The sequence below is a fragment of the Prunus avium genome, chromosome 2 (genome assembly GCF_965620075.1).
Source record: "Prunus avium chromosome 2, drPruAviu1.hap1.1, whole genome shotgun sequence".
In the NCBI taxonomy this organism is placed as follows: Eukaryota; Viridiplantae; Streptophyta; class Magnoliopsida; order Rosales; family Rosaceae; genus Prunus; species Prunus avium.
In genome coordinates, this window is record NC_142285.1 from 8,768,541 (window position 1) to 8,791,495 (window position 22,955).

Here is a 22,955-nt window from a genome sequence, read left to right on the forward strand (position 1 = left end):
TTGCCCAACTGCCTGGTAAGGAGATTATGGGAATAGGAAAGGGCAAAAAAGTATTGTTCTTGAAGCTATTGCTGGATTCGATTCATGGGTTTGGCATGCCTTTTTCGAAGTTGTCGAATCTCAAAACGACCTGAATATGCTGGGTCAATCTCCGGTATTCAACGATGTCTTGAGAAGTCAAACCCCGAATATCACCTATGAAATCAACAATACTGTCTACTGGAATGGGTATTATCTAGCAGATGACATTTACCCGAGGTTGACCACATTTGTCAAATCAATTTTGCATCCCCAATTGAAGAAGGAAAAATTATTTTATGCCTACCAAGAGGGTTACAGGAAAGACGTCGAAAGATGTTTTCGTATCCTCCAAGCTCGGTAGGCAATTATTAGGGGGTTGCGCGTATGTTTGATGAAAAGGTGCATCATCCTCCATAACATGATTGTGGAGGATGAGTATGACTATGATGCTCCAGACATGTTCGAATGCGATCCCATGAACACGGCCTTGACAAGAATTTATGAAAGGCTCATGGGAGCAAATGGATAACCGTTGGAGCATGAACCGTTGGTTAGGGATGGTCGTTCCATCAACCGTATGATTGATCGATATACGGAGATGCAATCGTCTTATATTCATGAACGATGTCAAGTTGACTTGATGGAGCACTTATGGGCGGTGAGAGGCAATGATGGTGAATGAAGTCAAGTGAAGATACTTTGTTTTTAATTTTGCTTTGTGTTGATGTATGCTTTGTAGGTGTTTTGTTTTGAATTATGCTTTGGTTGTGTTTTTTTAAAAAAAATTATGCTTTATTTTGATGTATGCAATGTGTTGAATAAAAAGGTATTGTATTGAATGATTTTTTTATTCACTCAAAGAAAAGCAATACAACTAATTAAGAAAAACTACTAATTAAATAAAAGACAAGAATTGCAACTACTTTAATACAAAACAAGCAATACAATTAAATAAAAGGCAAGCAAAATAACTTAATGGTTTAGATCATTTAACCAATCGGTGTTGCTAGGTCCATCGTCACGGAAAAGCCTTCTTCTCATAACATCCCTTCGTTCTAGCTTCCAAAATTATTTTGTTTCAGGGGACATATGGTTTGTATCCATGGCCATGGTTTCCCGATCCTTCTTCTCAATGTCTTGTTTGCGTATATACTCAATTTCTCTTGCATATTCTTCATTCATTGCCTTCTCGTCCGCATCTTTTTTCACGTCTAACTCAATTCTCATGGTGCCGTTTCTTGCAATTTGCTTCAAAAAATATGCAGTATCATTGGTGGAAGTACTCCCTCTCTTGGTCTTCGCCGCCTTTCTCCCAATAAGCCTCGGCTCCTTTTGGATTGGTGAGTCTTGACTCATCGGTGAATCCAAAGGCAAATCCGATGTTGTTGAATCATAGATTGGCGTTTCGTTCAACACAACGGTCAGACCCATGGGAATAATTCTGAATCTTGAACAATTTTTCACCACCTCCCAACATTGTTTGACAGGACCCGCCCCGGATTTTCTCGAAACCCAGGTCGGATCCCGCCTAAATATCCGGCATACCGCAGATGCCGGGCCCACTTACTAAAAACCGAGACTTTCCACCAAAAATTTTGGCAGTCTCCCCTGTAAACAGGACAAATCCCAAAAATTCAACCTGTCAAAACACAGTTAAAAACAACCCAACAGCCAGGGCATAATACACAAAGCTTAGTGTTACAAACCACGGCCTCCGGCCTCAAAATACCAAATTCTAACTGGGCAATAACAGAGCATCTAACAGGATTCAAAGAAAGTTACAAGTAGGAAGGAAGTTTAACGATTTTACATAGCACACAGGCCCTGAGAAGGCTCAAGTGCTGAAGCTCGTGAAAACAGGAGCACAAAAATACGGCACTGCGGCTCGTTCCAGTCACTACTGGCTGTGGGGCGCAAAACAGAAAATTGTGAGTGGACAAAACAAAGTTTAGTTCCATTTAAACCAAAGTAATATAACCCCACTGTTAGAAAACCATGCATGAAACCAATGCATTAAATCCAACATAAACATACATATATGTAATTTGCTCCAACCCGAGCTAAATCCGAAATCCAGTGAAACTATCAAATCAACCCATCCAATCCTTTCCATATAAAATCTCAAGACAAACTCTCGAAACACGTGCCCACCAGCACGACGAGCGGGGAAGTATCCTCGCTCAAAAGCAAGAACAAATGTATAGTTATATATAAATATATAAGTATATAAAAGAGATATAGTATAGGTATATGACACACCTAATTGTACCGGGGAAACAATCCAACAGGGGATTGTTTGACTAGCTCACACTTATCCGGCCCTCAAACGTCCATGTGGCTAGGGATGAGTCGTCCAACTGGGGGACTGATACTCTAACCCAGCACGTACGGACGAAGAATCAAGACCCGTACGCCTGGAACTGTCCTACGCGCGCAGACTACCCAATCAAGGGTCTACGGTCAACATCCCGTCAAGGATGCCCCGGCTACTTACATTTCCAAATATTTCACATTTCCATAATCACATTCCGAATCCAGGGGAGGTACACAGGGTAGTGCATATAGCACTCCAAACTGACTTTCTACTCTCGCATCTTTCCATGCCTCAAAACCATTTCTCAAGTACCCCCCACAAATACTCAACAAAAATAATACTATCCCAAAATAGCATATACATAAAATTCAAGATACTTGAATATATCCAAAACCCAAATATATCCCAAATACTGTAACAAAATAATCGTTCCACTTTAAGTATTAGGTAAACTTCCATAAACCTTTAAATCCTTATGCATAGAACTTTCAATATAAAAATCATGCAATTTATTGAAAACCAAGTCCACTCACAAGTAGTCCCAAGCTGCGTGACCCCGAGAGGGTCCTGCCTGCTCTGAAGGCGGAGTCGGATTACCTATTTCAGAATAGGAACACGATAATAAAAATCCAACTCTTCAAAATAAGACTTTAAAGAAAAATCCTAATTTCCCGGTTTCCCTTAAGTACTAGGAACGAGACGTCCCTAAGGTCCAAACTCAGGGTTTCAAGCGCTGGAAAAGTCTCGGAAGACACTCGGTCAACCGGACGATCAAAATTTGAAGTTAATGAATCGGGACATCCGGGGCTCCGATTCGTGATCCGCGAATTCCTATACGATCCTAGGAATACCAGGAACAACATACGTGAAATTGGGTTTGATCCAACGGTCCAAACACATCAAACCCGAAAATCACATATTAGGTAAAATTGGTTCGAGGCCCAAACGATATCCAAATTGAGATCCGTAAACTCCTACGCGCTCGTGACAACACAAGGATCATTCTAGGATAAAATGTGGCCTCTGCCGGACTGCCCACGCGCCGCCCCACGCGCTGCCGCGCTTGGGTGGCTTAATCACAATTCCGGTGACCGGAAAAACTTAGTATTTTGGCTCCAAACTCCTAACCTAGGTAATACACCTAATTTGGAACCACTTTTCTTCTTGGGTGAAGACCAGAAAATGGCCGGAAGTGGCCGGAAATTTCAACTGAAAACCGGCTGTAGCTAAACTTCGAAATTTAACTTGTAAACTCTCAAAATTTCGGGAAACCTATCCAACAGGCAGCTAGAGCACGAAAAATAGATAGATTTTCATACCTCACTTGTCCAATTTGGTTGAGAAACGAAGGAGAACGAAGGTGTTGAAGTTCCACGATTTTCCGGCCTGTTTTCTGTGATTTCCGGCGGCTGTCGACGACTCCAGGTGCGGTGCTGGCCGGGGAAGAGAGAGGAGGAGGTGGCGGTTCGATCAAGTCCGGTCTCGTGCGCTGCCGTGGCCAGTGGCCGGAGATTCGAAGAGAGAGAGAGGTGCGGCTGAAGAAAAACGAAGGGGAGGGGGAGTCTGTCGCGAGGAGAGAGAGAGAGAAATGAGAGATTATTTCTGGAAAACTGATTTTATCCCAAAATAATTTCTGAAAATAATCAATTAAATCCTCAATGATTTTTCGATCGTAACTTCTTCGTTTCAAATCCGAATCGAGCCTACCGCGTGTCTACGGACTCGGCTCAGTACAACCTTTCTAAAAACACCACTTGCTGCCCCAAACTCTCTCCGGATAAAAATTGACCTTTTTGCCCCCACTTCAAAGGCAAAAATTGGAAATTCCAAATTTTAATTAAATTAAAACCAATCTTAATAATATTTTGGGTCGGGATGTTACAATCTACCCCCCTTAAAGAATTTCGTCCTCGAAATTTACGTACCTGTCAATAGAAGAGGTAAGGATACTGGGCCCGCATCTGCTCCTCGGGTTCCCAAGTAGCTTCCTCTACAGTCTGACTCCTCCACAACACTTTCACCATTGGGATAGATCTGGAGCGCAACACTTGTTCTTTTCTGTCTAGAATTTGTACGGGTTCCTCATCATACGACAAATCTTCTCTCAACTCCATGGGTTGCTGTTCTAAAATGTGAGAAGGATCAGGCATGTACCTCCGTAGCATGGACACATGGAATACGTCATGGATCCGAGATAGTTCCGAAGGCAAGGCAAGTCTGTAGGCAACTGGTCCGATGCGTTCCGTGATCTCATACGGTCCAATATAACGAGGACTTAACTTCCCACGTTTACCAAACCTCATCACACCTTTCCAAGGAGATAACTTCAAAAATACCCAGTCTCCAACTGCAAACTCAAGATCCTTGGACCGGTTGTCCGCATAACTCTTCTGTCTATCTTGTGCGGTCTTGAGCTTCTCTCGAATCATCTTCACTTGTTCAGTTGTATCCCGAATACTATCCACTTTTTCCACAATCCTGTCACCCACCTCATTCCAACAGACTGGAGTTCTACACATCCTCCCATATAGAGCTTCATACGGAGCCATCTCAATGCTCGAATGATAACTGTTATTATACGCAAACTCCACCAAAGCAAGGTGAGTATCCCAACTACCTTTCAACTGTAACACACAGGATCTCAACATGTCCTCCAGAGTCTGAATGGTTCTTTCCGACTGTCCATCAGTCTGTGGGTGGAAAGCAGTACTGAAACGTAACTTGGTGCCCATAGCCTCATGTAGACACTTCCAGAATCGAGAGGTAAACCTAGCATCCCTGTCCGACACAATGGACACAGGAGCTCCATGCAATCTCACTACCTCACCTACAAAGAGCTTCGCCAGCTTCGTCAAAGAATAGGTTTCCTTTACAGGTAGGAAGTGAGCTGATTTGGTGAGTCGATCAACTATCACCCAAATTCCGTCATACCCACTTACAGAACGTGGAAGTTTAAAAACGAAATCCATTGTAATATGCTCCCACTTCCATTCAGGGATCGGGAGTGGCTGCATAAGTCCAGAAGGCTTCTGTCGCTCTGCTTTCACTTGTTGGCACACCAAACACCTGCTCACATACTTAGCAATGTCACCCTTCATATGCGGCCACGAGTAGTACTCCCGTAGAGTCCGATACATCTTAGTACTACCTGGATGCATAAAATAAGTTGAACAGTGAGCTTCCTCCAAGATTTCTCTTTTCAGGTCGTCGCCATTCTTAGGTACACAGAGACGAGTTCCAGTTACCAAAGCTCCATCTTCTCTTATAGCATAATCTCTCCATACACCACTTTCTACTTCTGACCTTAACACACAAAGATTAGGATCTTCCAGTTGTGCTGCAATCACCCTCTCAATCAGGATAGGCCTCACGTACAAACTAGCAAGTATTGCACCTTGTTGACTCCATTCCAACTCTACCTCTTCCTTCCATAGTTCCCCCATCAACGGAATATAAACCCCTTTAAAATGAGCTAAACTCACATTAATACTCCTACTCAAAGCATCAGCTACTACATTGGCTCGACCAGGATGATACTCAATCGTACAGTCGTAATCCTTAATCAACTCCATCCAACGTCGTTGTCTCAGGTTCAACTCCTTTTGAGTGAAAATGTACTTGAGGCTCTTGTGATCAGTGAAGATCTGACACGTCTCACCATACAAGTAGTGTCGCCAAATTTTGAGAGCGAACACCACTGCAGCAAGTTCCAAGTCGTGTGTAGGATAATTCTGCTCGTGCTTCTTGAGTTGCCTTGAGGCATAAGCAATCACCCGATCATGCTGCATCAAAACACATCCTAAACCTTGTAATGATGCATCACTGTAGATCACAAAGTTCCCTGAATTGTCTGGAAGAGCTAAAACAAGTGCGGTGGTTAACCGCTTCTTCAACTCTTGAAAACTCTGTTCGCACTCCTCCGTCCACTCAAACTGAACATCTTTCCTTGTTAACCGTGAAAGAGGTGCTGCTATCACTGAGAATCCTTCCACGAACCGACGATAATAACCTGCTAACCCCAGGAAACTCCGTACTTCTGTCACACTGGTGGGTTGCACCCAATTCACAACTGCTTCTATTTTCCGTGGGTCCACATAGATTCCTTCTGCTGATATCACATGCCCGAGAAAGTCCACTCTATCCAACCAAAACTGACACTTGCTGAACTTGGCATACAGCTCCGTCCTTCTCAACGTCCTCAATACCGACCTCAGATGCTTCTTATGACCCTCCAAGGTTCTGGAATAGACAAGGATGTCGTCTATGAATACAATCACAAAGCGATCCAAGTAAGGTCGGAACACTCTGTTCATGAGATCCATAAACGCTGCTGGAGCATTTGTTAATCCGAAAGGCATCACCAAGAACTCATAATGGCCGTAACGAGTCCTGAATGCTGTCTTCGGAACATCCTCCTCTCGTACTCTGAGTTGATGGTAACCCGATCTCAGATCGATCTTAGAGAAATACTTGGCTCCTTTTAATTGATCAAACAAATCATCGATTCGAGGCAAGGGATATCGATTACGCACTGTCACCTTGTTCAATTGTCTATAATCGATACATAGCCTCATGGTTCCATCCTTCTTCTTTACAAACAACACCGGTGCACCCCAAGGGGAAACACTAGGTCGAATGAATCCAAGATCAACCAATTCCTGCAATTGTATCTTCAACTCCCGCAATTCTGCTGGTGCCATCCTATAAGGAGCTTGATAAATTGGATTCGTGCCTGGAAGGAGTTCGATAGTGAACTCGGTTTCTCTCTGAGGAGGTAAACCAGGAATATCATCCGGAAAGACATCTGGAAACTCACGAACAATAGGAACATCTTCTAGATTCAAAGTGATCTCCTGAGTATCAATGATGTGGGCTAAATACCCCACACATCCCTTCTTAAGTAACCTTTTTGCCGTAATGGCAGAGATGAAACAAGACGGAAGAACTCTACGCTCTCCACAAAACATGACTTCAGGTTGTCCCGGACTTCTAAACACTACCTCCTTCCTGAAACAATCTACCGATGCACGATGCTTTTCTAACCAATCCATTCCCAAGATAATGTCGAGATCTACCAAGTCCAAGGGAATCAAATCCGCATCCAACATTGCATCTCCCACTTGGACATAACAACCTTTAAGCACCATGTCCGCAAACAGGACGTTCCCAGTAGGTAAAGAAATACTAAAACTTCCTGCCATGGGTGTGGGTCTAACACTGGCATAAGGAACAAAGCTACTTGCAATGAACGAATAGGTAGCCCCTCCTGACAGTCTTCCACCAATAATAGGCATTCCCTTTCAGAAGGAAGACAAACAACCGTACCTTGTCTTCCTCTGGACACTGTAAGACATCAAAAATTCTTTCCAAATCAGTAAGCCAAGCCTCAGCTTCAGTAGGGTCTGCACTTCCAAAGAATTCTTTAGCCCCTAACTCCTTGACCCTCTTAATATCCAACCCCTCCACATTCCGTCTCCCTTGCCCTTGGAGAGCAGTGGCCATGGTCTGAGTGAACTGGCTAGTAAATTGATTCAGCACTTGTTGGAAATCCGGCACATTGTCTCCCGCTTGTTCTCCAATAGGTGGGGATGGAGGTGGAGATAGTGATGGAGGTGGAGGATTGGGTCCGTACCTCTGAGCACGACCACGACCTCTGGTTCTGGCACCACGGGGATGCATGATTCTAAACAAGAAACCACAGAATTATTAGTACCAACACGCAAAAGAAGCATGAAGGTCAAAGGAAAAGAAACCTAATGCTCTGATACCAAGCTGACAGGACCCGCCCCGGATTTTCTCGAAACCCAGGTCGGATCCCGCCTAAATATCCGGCATACCGCAGATGCTGGGCCCACTTACTAAAAACCGAGACTTTCCACCAAAATTTTTGGCAGAGTCTCCCCTGTAAACAGGACAAATCCCAAAAATTCAACCTGTCAAAACACAGTTAAAAACAACCCAACAGCCAGCGCATAATACACAAAGCTTAGTGTTACAAACCACGGCCTCCGGCCTCAAAATACCAAATTCTAACTGGGCAATAACAGAGCATCTAACAGGATTCAAAGAAAGTTACAAGTAGGAAGGAAGTTTAACGATTTTACATAGCACACAGGCCCTGAGAAGGCTCAAGTGCTGAAGCTCGTGAAAACAGGAGCACAAAAATACGGCACTGCGGCTCGTTCCAGTCACTACTGGCTGTGGGGCGCAAAACAGAAAATTGTGAGTGGACAAAACAAAGTTTAGTTCCATTTAAACCAAAGTAATATAACCCCACTGTTAGAAAACCATGCATGAAACCAATGCATTAAATCCAACATAAACATACATATATGTAATTTGCTCCAACCCGAGCTAAATCCGAAATCCAGTGAAACTATCAAATCAACCCATCCAATCCTTTCCATATAAAATCTCAAGACAAACTCTCGAAACACGTGCCCACCAGCACGACGAGCGGGGAAGTATCCTCGCTCAAAAGCAAGAACAAATGTATAGTTATATATAAATATATAAGTATATAAAAGAGATATAGTATAGGTATATGACACACCTAATTGTACCGGGGAAACAATCCAACAGGGGATTGTTTGACTAGCTCACACTTATCCGGCCCTCAAACGTCCATGTGGCTAGGGATGAGTCGTCCAACTGGGGGACTGATACTCTAACCCAGCACGTACGGACGAAGAATCAAGACCCGTACGCCTGGAACTGTCCTACGCGCGCAGACTACCCAATCAAGGGTCTACGGTCAACATCCCGTCAAGGATGCCCCGGCTACTTACATTTCCAAATATTTCACATTTCCATAATCACATTCCGAATCCAGGGGAGGTACACAGGGTAGTGCATATAGCACTCCAAACTGACTTTCTACTCTCGCATCTTTCCATGCCTCAAAACCATTTCTCAAGTACCCCCCACAAATACTCAACAAAAATAATACTATCCCAAAATAGCATATACATAAAATTCAAGATACTTGAATATATCCAAAACCCAAATATATCCCAAATACTGTAACAAAATAATCGTTCCACTTTAAGTATTAGGTAAACTTCCATAAACCTTTAAATCCTTATGCATAGAACTTTCAATATAAAAATCATGCAATTTATTGAAAACCAAGTCCACTCACAAGTAGTCCCAAGCTGCGTGACCCCGAGAGGGTCCTGCCTGCTCTGAAGGCGGAGTCGGATTACCTATTTCAGAATAGGAACACGATAATAAAAATCCAACTCTTCAAAATAAGACTTTAAAGAAAAATCCTAATTTCCCGGTTTCCCTTAAGTACTAGGAACGAGACGTCCCTAAGGTCCAAACTCAGGGTTTCAAGCGCTGGAAAAGTCTCGGAAGACACTCGGTCAACCGGACGATCAAAATTTGAAGTTAATGAATCGGGACATCCGGGGCTCCGATTCGTGATCCGCGAATTCCTATACGATCCTAGGAATACCAGGAACAACATACGTGAAATTGGGTTTGATCCAACGGTCCAAACACATCAAACCCGAAAATCACATATTAGGTAAAATTGGTTCGAGGCCCAAACGATATCCAAATTGAGATCCGTAAACTCCTACGTGTTCGTGACAACACAAGGATCATTCTAGGATAAAATGTGGCCTCTGCCGGACTGCCCACGCGCCGCCCCACGCGCTGCCGCGCGTGGGTGGCTTAATCACAATTCCGGTGACCGGAAAAACTTAGTATTTTGGCTCCAAACTCCTAACCTAGGTAATACACCTAATTTGGAACCACTTTTCTTCTTGGGTGAAGACCAGAAAATGGCCGGAAGTGGCCGGAAATTTCAACTGAAAACCGGCTGTAGCTAAACTTCGAAATTTAACTTGTAAACTCTCAAAATTTCGGGAAACCTATCCAACAGGCAGCTAGAGCACGAAAAATAGATAGATTTTCATACCTCACTTGTCCAATTTGGTTGAGAAACGAAGGAGAACGAAGGTGTTGAAGTTCCACGATTTTCCGGCCTGTTTTCTGTGATTTCCGGCGGCTGTCGACGACTCCAGGTGCGGTGCTGGCCGGGGAAGAGAGAGGAGGAGGTGGCGGTTCGATCAAGTCCGGTCTCGTGCGCTGCCGTGGCCAGTGGCCGGAGATTCGAAGAGAGAGAGAGGTGCGGCTGAAGAAAAACGAAGGGGAGGGGGAGTCTGTCGCGAGGAGAGAGAGAGAGAAATGAGAGATTATTTCTGGAAAACTGATTTTATCCCAAAATAATTTCTGAAAATAATCAATTAAATCCTCAATGATTTTTCGATCGTAACTTCTTCGTTTCAAATCCGAATCGAGCCTACCGCGTGTCTACGGACTCGGCTCAGTACAACCTTTCTAAAAACACCACTTGCTGCCCCAAACTCTCTCCGGATAAAAATTGACCTTTTTGCCCCCACTTCAAAGGCAAAAATTGGAAATTCCAAATTTTAATTAAATTAAAACCAATCTTAATAATATTTTGGGTCGGGATGTTACATTGTTGATGGTTGAAAGATTTTCTGCCTTACCCAATGGCACTGAACCATATTTGTGCTTGCAGAATCTATTTTTAAAAAAAAAGGAAATGCAAGAAACATAAAAATAAAATAAAAATTGGAAATGCAAGAAACATTAAAAAAATTAGGACATTAAATTTAATAAAACGGAAATGACAAATAATTTACCTCATTGCAAAGATTTTCGCTAGTTCGATGGTTATCTATCGCTTTTGCCAACGCATCTCTCCATTTCCCCAACTCTTTATTCAAAATTGTCCACCTCCTAGCCAAGGCCATTTCCGTACGAGCCGAATCCGATATTCACAAAATTCGGCATGAATTTTTCTTCACATAAGAGAGAATTTCATCTCATTGCCCGTGATCGGACATTGACCAACTTGGACCCAACACTCAAACAATAGAACATCTTCCATGGTTGTCCACGTCCCTCCGGCTTCGATGGAAGATGCCATAAGATGGTGAATAAAAATGAAAATTGAAAGTGAATAAGTGTAGAAAGTGAATAATATTAGAAGGAGAAGAAAACGTATGAGGATTTGGTGTTGAAAGTGAAGAATATTGGTAGGTATTGATAGAAAAAATTTCTAGAACTTTTTGGTAATTTTTTTAGCCAAAAAAAAAAAAAGATAGCCATTGGATCGAAGGACAAAAGCGATCGGAGAACCCAAAATGCTCCACATGGAATGTTACTGTGGGCGGAAAGCAATACCGATGCCATCCTACCGTTAGCGCATAACATTAGCAGCCCTCAGGCTGGAGAATGCGCTCGTTTCACCCTTGGGCTGGCCCGGTTATTTGGGACCCACCTCCTACTCGGGCAACTCTGGCCTGCTGGAACGCACAAATGGGGCTTGGGCCCCCTCTTGCCCTGGCATGCGCTACGCTGAAACTGCTCTAAGGCTTCTAAAACTCTTCTAAAGTTCATATCTATCATTAGAACTCATCAAAAACTCAAAATGGAACCCAAATCATCATACTTGAAAAATTACTCTATCCACCCAACTCGAAAATGGGAGTTCAAACTCTTCTAATTCAATTTCCCTATCACTCAAGTGACTTAAAATACTCTTTAAAGGATTAGAATCACACAAACACAAAGTTGAAATTCAGAAATTCGAAATTTGACTCACCCTTGGAGATTTCTCATTTCTTCCTTCTCTTCCTCACCCAACTTCCATCTCCTTCATCCTACAATCTTATCTTAGCTTAAGCAATTATTACTTTTAGCATAGACTAGGTGATTCATCTCTAATAGGTGAACAACTCACCCCTAATTGAGATCAAGATTAGATTTTGAAGGGAATGTATAAGGGAAGGGAGGAAGAATATATGGAAGAGCATAGTTTTGCTTACACGTTGCAGATTCCTCCTTTTTAAAAAAAAAATTTTATCTTTTTTTTTCCTACAAGGGTATTTTGGTAATTTTCACACATATGGGTATTTTGGTCATTTTGGCCCAAAATTCATAAACGATTTCCTATGCGTTCATTGAGTCGACTACTATCGTCTGACTTCAATGTCTTAAATTGTCCTTTGAAAAATTCATCAAACGTTACGTAAGGGCATTTTTGTCCAACTTGAAATTAAACACACTTAATTCAATAGTCTCAATCCAAAATCACTTGATAAAATACCCATAATTATTCTTCACCATAATATTGTTTTTCACGGAAATATGAAAGTCAATTTTTAATTTTTTTTTTCAGGGTATTACACATTTACACCATGACCACATGGGATTCGGATCCTCAATCCATCACTGTATAAGAGCTCACGTCTCTCTTCTCACTATCTGGTGTATTGATTTCAAAACGTAGTGCACCAACTCAATTTATCTTAGTATTGAAGGCTTTAACCATAGCATTCATTGTGTTGTTGTAGGTTGAAAACCACTTCGTCACTCTTCCGTCACATTTTATTTTTTACTTGTGGGATCCACCATTTGGAGCACTCTTCTTTGGATGTATGCAAGTCACTAATTGGTTACCTCATTAAAACCTTGGTAGGAAAACTTTATGGGAAAATACTTAAATGAAGGAAAAAAGAGTACAACTTTGTTTGGGACATTGATATACGTGTGTTTATGTTGCCTTGTTAAAACCTTGCTTAAAAAACCCCCTGTGGAAAAAATCATAGTTGAAGGAAAAAGAGACAACACCATATGTTGTGTGTTAGAGGACTCTCAAATGCTCCCCTTATTTCTACATGTCTCAATTTGATTGTTTACAAGGTCAACGTAACCTGATATCATGTACCAGCTTTTGAAATATACACTTTGAGATAAATTTGGTTAAGAGGTGTGCCAAATTATCATTTGAACGAATTTTTCTGACTTCAATTTCTTAATTTTTCTTAAGCTCATGTGTGTAGAAAAGTGTTTGTAATATGTGTTCAGTCATGTTGCCTTTGATGTATACTCTTTTATTAATGAGCAAATTAACGTTTGATGACTTGAAGCTTGAGTGCTTTGATCCTTGCGATGATGATGAGAAGTGGCTCAACATGACTTTTCTAGGCAAGTTGGTTCAGTAGAGATTCATGACTCAAATTGCATTTAATGCAGTTGCTCAGTTCTTCTTTCGCTCCTGAAATTTCCCAATTGTTGAAGTTAACTCAAGCTAATATTTTGGGTTACGTGCATTTACCCAAGTAAAACCTTTTGAATTGTGGGTAATAACTTGGCTTATTTACTATAGTACCCCATGAAACTTTGGTCAAATCTCATTTTACCCGCGCCCCCTGATCGGTTCATAATTGTATATCATTTTGTACCCTTCTAGCTTATGATTTGGTTATGTTTTTTAGTTAAACTTGTGCTTTTAATCCTTTTTGTGTTTATCTTTCAGTTCATTGAGCTTTAGGTAATAATGATGGCTTTGGATAGTAAATGATGCAATCCATGCATGTTAGGGCCTAATTTGGATGAATGGATGAAGAGCTTAAAGACAAACTCAATTTTGGCTACAGTCCCCTGCCAGCCCAGTTTCGTAGGTCATATTGCAAGCTTTGTTTCAGCAACCTACATAGCTCGGATGAGGCCACATTCTTCATGAAAGTTGTTCCAATGGGTGTATACTAGAACATATCCGAAATTCAGCCCCATTGGATAATTGTGGAGTCTGTTACCTAGCAAACACAAAGCCATGCTCAGGATGGATTTTATCAGCGCGCAAAATGAGTTAGCAATTTGTTTTGGCCTTAACTTCCTCCTCCGACCTTGGATTGGCCCAAATGATATATGGCTGGAAAGAAGACATTCTGAACTTCAAGTTTGAGTGCTTAAAGTCTTAATTTGCTTAAGGGAAGCCCAATTCGTAAGCCCTTGAAGTTGCTGGTCATGCTGACCTCAGGATGAGCTATTATTTCTGGTTGGAAGCTTGGTCATGATGACATGAAGATGAGCTAGGGCTGCTGGTGGGATTTATTAGTGAAGTGCATCAACCATTTCAGATTTTATAATGCAAGTGTTGTATGCATTAGTGAAGTGCATCAACCATTTCAGATTTTATAAAACAAAGTGTTGTATGCATTAGCCATACTTAATTCAGATTTTCAGCTTCCTTAGGCCTATATATAGTGAGGTTTCCCAAGCTTGTAAACACACCCCAAGGGGGGGAGCTCTCAAACACTTCTCTAGAGCTCCCTTCCCTTCTCTCCCTCAAATTCTCTTAGTTTCTCTTTCTAGTTTTCAATTGTTGGAACCAGAAATCTTTTGTGTTGAAATTTTCCTTAAGTTTTTCTTAGTTCCACTTTACTTTTCATTATGTAAATTCTTTTCTTTAGTCTCAAGTTTGATTAGTTTCCAAGTTTCAATTATGGTTCATGTTCTTATTCATTATGCTTATAAGTTAATATGCTAGTTTGAATGATTGATCACCATTAAGGCTTGCATGTTAGCTATCTTGGTTTGAATTAAGAGTATACACCATGCTTTAATTCGAATTGAACTATGAATAGGAAGAGTATGTATGGACATTCGACAACAGGGATTAGATACATGCTTGGTTGTTTAAATTGTTCTTCTATGCTTAATGGGTTCCTAATGCTTAATTTTAGGTTAGACAACAAATGATCAAATTAGGGAATTAGGAACACAAGGTTATGACCACACACCATGGCTTAATCATACATTAGCTAGAATCAATCCGTTAATCTAATTGAACTTGGGAACTTATCTGCTTGAGTTAGTTATTTTCTTTCTTCCTTGTTTTATTTATTTCCCTTCTTTTTCATTTCTGTTTTGTGTAGGGAAAATGAATTGAATCATTCAATCACCAATCCTCGTGGGATCGACCTCACACTTACATACGCTATACTACCGAACGGCTCGTGCACTTGCGAGTATCACAAGTTGAGGATGCAACTGAATCCATTTTGGTGCAGCTGTATCTACGCAACAGCGCCACCCCCCCCCCCCCCCACAAAAAAAAAAGGGTTAAAGTGGCCCATTTAACCCCTTGACTATGGTTTCGTGTTCCACTTTACCCCCAACCGTCATCTCCATTAATAACTCTATCAGTTTTGATGACATGGCATGGTTATTTTACTCTTTTTACAACAAGTGATGATGTGTCATGTAAAGGGCCCACTTTTTTTTTGTTTAAGTGGAATAAAATAGATAATAAATAATTTTAATTACTTGTTTAATTTAAAAAAATAAAAAATGGAAAAATTAATAAATGAAAGTCTTTCTTCTCCATCTTGCTCCCATGACCTCACTCACCCCAAACTTCATCAACGACCATTGTAAGCCTGAGCAATGAGATCTTTGTGGGTAGAGGTCAAATTCATGTGCAAAGTAATTGCTTAGATTACTGGGCTTCTTAAATCCCTCAAATTATTTACAAAATCACCCAATAACCCTAGCCCTACTTTATTGTAATTTGCATCAAAACCTTAACTAAAACAAAAAAGTTGAAGATTTCAAAGAAAATTTTCAGAGAGAGAGAGAGAGAGAGAGAGAGAGAGAGAGAGAGAGAGAGAGAGAGAGATCATGTGACACTAATATTAGTCTTCGGGGTCGTTGAGGAACTAGTTCTCCGTGATCTTCAATTTGGCAACATTCACTTCCGGCTAGGAAGTAGACGACACGTCATTTTTCTTCTTGGGCTCCTTAGGAGGGTCACTTTTACTTCGGTTTTGCCGGCGTCATTTGGTGTCGTTGCTGTTTTGGTGATGGCGGTGGTGGAAACGTTAGTCTCGACCATGTGGTGGCGAGGGTGGCTTTGGGTTATGAAGTTAGGGGAGAGAGAGTTCATGGGAGAGAGATGGAGAAGAAAGATTTTTATGTATTAATTTTTCCAATTTTATATATTTTTTTAACTAAACAAGTAATTATATTATTATATTATATATTTTATTCCACTTAAGCAAAAAAAAAGATTTTCTATTTAAACCCCACACTTCTCTTAGTTCACCCCATGTTCTAAGTTCACCCCATCTTTTAATTTAAATTTTCACAATTTCTAAGAAAACCCCACTATCTTCCCAAACTACCCTTAAATACACTCCAAACTAAAAAAATAAAAAATAAAAGAGATTTTCTATTTAAACCCCATAATTTTCTTTGTTCATAGCAAAAAAAACACAAACAAATAGAACCCTAAACCTGAAATTTAACACTTTCTAGAGAAAGAAAACAACTTTACCTCTCTCCAAGAACTGTAATTGGAATTCCAACACTCGGGTATTGTTGAGTTGATAATCAACAAACATTTCCATCAACTCCCACACATATTTAAAGAGGTAGGCTCGTCAATTTTCTATGTCTTTAAAAGAGAAGAGTAATCTGACAATAGGATGTAGAGGAGTTTGTATTTTTCTAAAACTTGATATGAAGAGTGGTGGGGTGTGTATATAGATGTACTAGGGTTAATTATTAAGTTAGATGACCTTTTTTTGTCTTTTTACACAATAATAAAACTTATAGCTTAATGATTTAAGTATTGAGGTGAACAAAGAGAAGTGCAGGGTTTAAATAGAAAATCTCGCAAAAAAAGTGGACCTTTTACATGACACATCATCACTTGTGGTCAAAAGACTAAAATAGCAATGCCAAGTCATCAAAACTAACAAAGTTATTAATGGAGATAACGGTAGAGGGTAAAGTGGAATACGAAACCACGATTTAGGGGGTTAAGTGGGCAACTTTAACTTTGGGGGGGTAAAGTGAAATTTGAGCGAAGTTTCATGAGGCACTACAGTAAATAAGCCTCATAACTTTAGTAGAACGTTAAATCCCATCGGGCTGAATCACTACTTTGGGCCTTCTCTTTTAAGCCGAGCTCTCTTTTCAATGAAACAAGTGGCCCAAAGCCTATAAAACCTCTTTAAAAAACCTTACTGGGCCTTTTTTCATTTTTGGCCCAAACAAAAACCATAGACGAATATAGAAAAGAAAAGGGATAAAATAAGAATCCCTTGAGCAGGTTTTGCTTACAAAGAACAAGGGAGGAATATCACATAAAAAAAAATAAAAAAATAAAATGGAGGAATAGAAAGAGAAAGGAAGGTAAAAGAAAAAATATGGGCGGCAGCCATGGCAAGCAGTGATGGGTGGAGGCTTTGTCGGCAAACCCAGGGAGGGGGTTGCTGGGGCATATTCTTTTTCTCTTTTCTAAATATTTTTTTTAATTTTTAAAATTTTATTTTTAAGATTGGTGCGCTGGAGGTGTTAGTCTTTTTCTTCCTTGGTTTTTTTATGGTTTATAATTCTTAATTCTTTTAAATATATATTTCTTTTTTATTTAAATTTACGTGGTATTATATTATTGGATATATATGCTATGTCCGCAATTTAACATAATTTTGGATGAAAGTTGAGGACAAAGATTACTTGTTTGTGAGCACCCATGTTAATATAAGCACCACGAGCCGAGGGGGGGTCTAGGCGAGTAAAAAAAGCCTTAACTTGTATCTTAAAAGTCTCAGTTTCGAATTCCCACGACATAATAGTTGTGTGTGTGTGAGAAATCCCCTTATTCCAATTTAGAATGTCGCTTCTACTAAGAAAATTATAATCACCACAAATGTCACCAAAAAAAAAAGAGTACACAATCAGATAGCTTGGTTACCTCAATGATGCTTTGTGATAAAAAAAAAAACCAAGTATTTATTAGCCTAATTCTACTAATAAATGAAAATGATGTAGAGAAAGAAAGTGACAACATTTCTCGTTAAAAAAAAAAGTATAAAACGACAAATAAATAAAAAGTAGTAGAAAGAGAGAAAAATATCTGCCTTTCATCCAAAAGTTTCGCGATATAAAATTGGAAAAGTCAGTGGGCTGTACACTTTCCCCTGCTTAGCTTTTGAGTTTACGGACGTGCCATCTCTGCAGAGCCTTGTCTCTCTGCGAACTTTGACTTGTCGATTTGTAGGTAAGTTTGAGTTCTGGGTCTTCTTCTAAACTACTTTATGTTAGTGTTATAATCAGTTTGAATGTCATAGTTGGTGATTTTTGTTTACTGTTTATGTGTCTGGGGTTGATCAAGAATGGAGAATCAGCAAGTAGAAGAATTTGTATCTAAAACATTCACATGGACCATTGAAAACTTCTCAAAGTTGAACAACCAGAAGCTTTACTCCGAGGTTTTCCTCATCGGTGATTGGAAATGGTATTTTTATGTATCTCCTGCTGTTTACATGATTCAAAGTTTTGTGTTTTTTCATGATCTGTTGTTGATCATGGGATTTCCTTGGTTGGTTTGACTAGGCGGATACTTATATTTCCAAAGGGGAACAACGTAAAGCAGTTGTCCGTGTATTTGGAGGTTGTAGATGCTTCAGACTTGCCATTTCTGTGGACTAGATATGCCGAATTCAGCTTGACTGTGGTTGATCAACTGAATAGCAACAAGTCAATAACAAAGGGTATTTGCTTTACTGTTCATTGTTGTTGATTCAATTTTATTTTTGTGTTTTTGTCTGCTATATTTTCATTTTATGATGGCAAAGGCTAATTTGTCAAATGGAAGTTGTGATTCTTGCATCTTTTTATGGAGGTTCTTCTGCTTTGATTCAGGCTCACAGTTCCTCTTGTAGAGTGAATTTTGTTTATGATCGCAACACAGCCTGATTGCCTCTTCTTACAATTCAACTTTGTAAGAAATGGCAATCAGGCTGTGGCTAGGGTGTGTAGTAAATTTTTTACAATTGTTTGGAATCAGGGACTTAGAGGGAAATAGTAAGGAAATATGCAAATTTATTCTTTTTGTTCTGGACAAACCATTAATTACAGGAATTTTCTTTCCTATACAATGGAGATTTCCTTTGTATAAAATAATAGAGTTCGATAGTATTCTATTGTTCAATATTTTTTTTAATCTGATTTCATTTCATCGTTCTAGGAAATACTCCAGAAGTGGTAATTTCTCTCAAGGCTATTAACATTAAGATCTCTCTCATTTTTTCTGAATTTCCCTTCATTTTCTCGCCATAACCAAGCACATGATTTTACAATGTTATTTTTTCTCTTACTGAAACTGACCAAACATAGTAATACACTCCCTTCATGGACTTTTACTTTCTGATTTGAGGTTCAGTTGCTCTGACATTATGATTTCAGGTTAATAAAAATGGTTGCAGTCTGAATATTATTTTGAAATAAGAAACTTATTTGACCAGAAGGAGAAACTTGGTAATAACTGGAAAAACACAAAGCAAATTACTCTTATCTCCATGTGGGGATGTTCAACTTTGTTGTATTTGAAATTGAGTAGGATTTACATGAGCCATAATTATCTAATTGCAATGGTTAATAAGAAGAAGGTTAAGATGCTCGAACAAAATATTCTGTTTTCTGCAAGAACAGATCTGCTGCTTTTTATTACAGGGTTTGGGATTTCACTTGGGCAATCTTATAGTTTCATTGCCAATACATGGATACCATTGCAAGCACATTACCTGAATTCTGAATATTTAGGGCTTATCTGAAAAAAGAAAAAGAAAAAAGAAATGCATTCTATTTAACAAAGGTGGAGGCCAACTGGCCGCCTGTGCCCATGTAATTTTAAGCTCTAGAAAAGAAATGGTAAAACTATCTTAAAATCATATAGGCATGATTTGCTTAGTCAGGTCCCCAAAGCTGGCTAGGAGTCCACTTTATGTGTGTCTATCTGTATATTTATGTATGTATCATACCAGATAGATGCACATAACAAATATCCAGTAGTGCTCCAATGCATGAGGCTAAGTATTTTGTTAATAAGGAATATATCGTATTTGAAATCATTGGACTCATCCAATGGTTACGATCAGAAGCGAAGTTTCCTATACAGTGGTTGAACTCTCCTATATATTGTTATGTTAAACTTTGGAATAAGCTTCCTCTATTGTTATCTTTTATTAGTTCTTAATTAGCCATGCAGTTTTTACTAAGTTTTCTGTGCTTCTATATTTTGATTTCACAGACAGTAAGCATGGGTTCAATTCAAGTGAGAGTGATTGGGGCTTCACATCATTCGTGGCTTTAAGTGAGCTGTGTGACTCTAACAAAGGCTTTCTTAGGAATGATAAGTGTATTATTACAGCTGACGTTTCAGTCCGTAAGGTTGACATTAAGATTTTGGAAGACCAAGGAACTGGCAGTTCTGCAACAATAGAGCCTTCAGAGCAAGAAGATCAAGGGCAGGAACCTTCAAGTGTGGATTCTGTACAAGTTCCACACTCATCAGTTACAACACATAGTTCTGAACAGGTGGTTGCTTTCCAGGATGCGCCAAGTTCCAGACAAGTTTTCATTGAGCCTACTGATAGCTATGTTGACCCTTCCATAGTCAAGGAGCATGACAAAGTGCCCTTCACTCCAGTTGGCAAGCTCGTGGATTTTAGGGGTTTGGGGAAAATAGAGAAAGTTTTTGTTCCATTGCTAGAGGAAGTTTGTTCATGGCATCCTTCATTGGTTGAGTGCCAAAAGAAGAGAAGTCGTACATTTATTGAATGGGCATTCACGGCTTTGGGTCGAGTCTTGCATTTTCTGAAGACTACGAAGGTTAAGGATATGACTGAAGATGCCTGTGAACACCTTCAAATTTTGTGGGAGGAGCTTGAGACTTTCAAATTTGACTTGGCTTGGCTGGAGCCTTCTGTACAAACTGCTCTGAATTTGAAGAAGCTTGTGGAAAGGGCAGGGCAAGTTCAAAAACAGAGAGAGGATGTGGATGCATTGGAGATTGAAGTGAAGAGGCTAAAGGCCAGGCTAGCTGTTGCAGAGATAGATCTTGAGGTTGCAAAAAGAGACTTGGCCAAGGCAGCAGTAGGCTTTGGTAATGATACAGATATGAATAGGGAGTTGGGTTATGGGAGGCATTAGCCGTATTTTGGAAAATTCTGTCTTTGATAATTACAAAATTTATGCAATCTGTGGAACATAATTCAAAATGTATGGAGTACTTGCATTCGACCTGTGTAAACAGTATTTCATGATATTTTACAATATTAGCAATTTGCAATTGCTTTTGGAGAGTTATTAGCATGTGGAATTTGTTGTTTTTTCTTCTTCTTGAGCTCGATCTTTTGTTTTAAAGTAGTGTTATAAGGACTCATTGTTAACAATGCCAAGGGAACTTTCAATTCATTACCATAAGAGATTGTGAGCAATCTAATGGCTCAAAATAAATACATCTGATATTGTTGTTTAAACAGAAAAACAATAGTTTTTAATTACTTTTCTCGACAATGTAAGTCAATATTATTATTATTTTCCTCAACTCTGTTCCATCTTTAGTTTCTTGCTTGAAAATATAAAGACATTTGTGCCCTTTTTGATTTTTTTTAAAATAAAGTTTTTTAACTCTGCAGCCCTTCTCTTCTTTCCGGATGTACCCATAATTTAGAAATACATTGATTTCTCTAGGCAGAATTGCATTTTAAATTGTTAATTGGGGCATATTGATCATATAAAAAGGTAATAAATCTTTAGCTTGTTTTCCCATGATGGATGGAGGGTTTCCTTTTCCCCATCATTTTCCCGTGCGTCGAGAAACCTTTTCCCAAGCCTGAAGTTACCATTGATTGGGTTGAGGCAAATTTTTGAATTTACTTGTTATATTTGATGATTCTTGCACTCAAAGTAGGGCTCATCAATGGTCTGAGTTGGGTCGGGTCGGGATGGGCTTTTATAAAAAAATCATTGGCCTGTAGATTTGTGAGCCAAATGATGACCCCTAATTCTGAAAACATAGATCTCATTCATTTGTATATCTTTAGTCAGCTTTTAAATTTCATATGTATAAATTCCTTTTATATGTATATCCTCTATTTAAGTTGAGATTTATATTTGATGATTTCATTCAATAAAACTAAGACTATTAAGCACTTGGTGTTTTTGGTTTAGTTAATGTTGTTTTTAATTTAAGCCATGTGGTGCTCGTTTTTAGCTTCAATACTATTTTACGCGTTTTTAGTACCAATAATGTTGTTGTACTCATTGTTGTGCTCGTTTTAATTTTCAATGAAAAAAAATATATGTTTTTAGAATTTCAATTTTTTAACCTTAAAATATTTATACAAAAAAAACTATAGCATAAACAAAATTAACAAAAATGGAAGCTGAAATTTTTAGAATACATGGTTGGGAGGAAAACTGTTTAAGACTAACAGTGATAATACATGAATTATTGTATTTTGAGAAGTGAAATTTTTGGGTTTAAGTCCAAATGCATTGGGGATGGTCTTATGCCTACAACGAAGAAGCGACTTTTGGAAATTAAATTTGCAAGGAAACGTAGAATTACAAGGCATATATAGGCTTATATTCCCTGAGGAGGTTATCATCCCACCGAAACGCTCTTTATGGAAGTAATCTGTAGCCTTGTATTGGGCACCATATTTCTCGACGGTGAAAGTAATAATATGAGGTTTCCAAATCAAGTATGATTGAATTTGAAAGATATTTGAACAATAGTGTAAATTCTCATTACTAGTAAAACACACACATAAACGATTGCACCGTTGGCTTAATTTATTTCAAACATAAGACAAAAAAGAAAAATAAAATAAAATAATTTGGCATAAGTCCAATTATGATGAGAGATATTGGGTGTGATCCACACAGAAGTTGTTATTGATCCAAGTTCTTTGACTTTTGCATCACCTAAGATTATATG

At 39.3% G+C, this 22,955-nt stretch overlaps 1 protein-coding gene and 2 long non-coding RNA genes across 3 annotated transcripts; 1 reads left to right on the forward strand and 2 right to left on the reverse strand.

Annotated features, from left to right (window-relative positions):
* Positions 1-1,513: 1,513 nt before the first annotated feature.
* Positions 1,514-4,060, reverse strand: LOC148296412 (uncharacterized). The gene is made up of 3 exons (XR_015833590.1): positions 3,655-4,060; positions 2,869-2,932; positions 1,514-1,925 (listed from the first exon to the last, which is right to left on the reverse strand). It is a non-coding gene; the product is annotated as an uncharacterized LOC148296412 (long non-coding RNA).
* Positions 4,061-8,144: 4,084 nt separating this feature from the next.
* On the reverse strand, positions 8,145-10,668 carry LOC110769917 (uncharacterized). Its single transcript, XR_015833589.1, has 3 exons — positions 10,263-10,668; positions 9,477-9,540; positions 8,145-8,533 (listed from the first exon to the last, which is right to left on the reverse strand). It is a non-coding gene; the product is annotated as an uncharacterized LOC110769917 (long non-coding RNA).
* Positions 10,669-18,080: 7,412 nt separating this feature from the next.
* LOC110765253 (uncharacterized) lies at positions 18,081-21,316 on the forward strand. Its single transcript, XM_021968337.2, has 4 exons — positions 18,081-18,227; positions 18,342-18,464; positions 18,563-18,720; positions 20,259-21,316. Exons 2-4 carry the CDS (start codon positions 18,343-18,345, stop codon positions 21,158-21,160), a joined length of 1,182 nt encoding a protein of 393 aa, XP_021824029.2. The 5' UTR covers positions 18,081-18,227; position 18,342; the 3' UTR covers positions 21,161-21,316.
* The last annotated feature ends 1,639 nt before the right edge of the window (positions 21,317-22,955 follow it).

Coding starts and splice junctions, on each gene's coding strand:
- LOC110765253 (XM_021968337.2), top strand. CDS start 18,343: ATGGAGAATCAGCAAGTAGAAGAATTTGTATCTAAAACATTCACATGG. Junction 18,465..18,562: donor CTCATCGGTGATTGGAAATG/GTATTTTTATGT, acceptor TGGTTTGACTAG/GCGGATACTTATATTTCCAA. Junction 18,721..20,258: donor CAACAAGTCAATAACAAAGG/GTATTTGCTTTA, acceptor TTGATTTCACAG/ACAGTAAGCATGGGTTCAAT.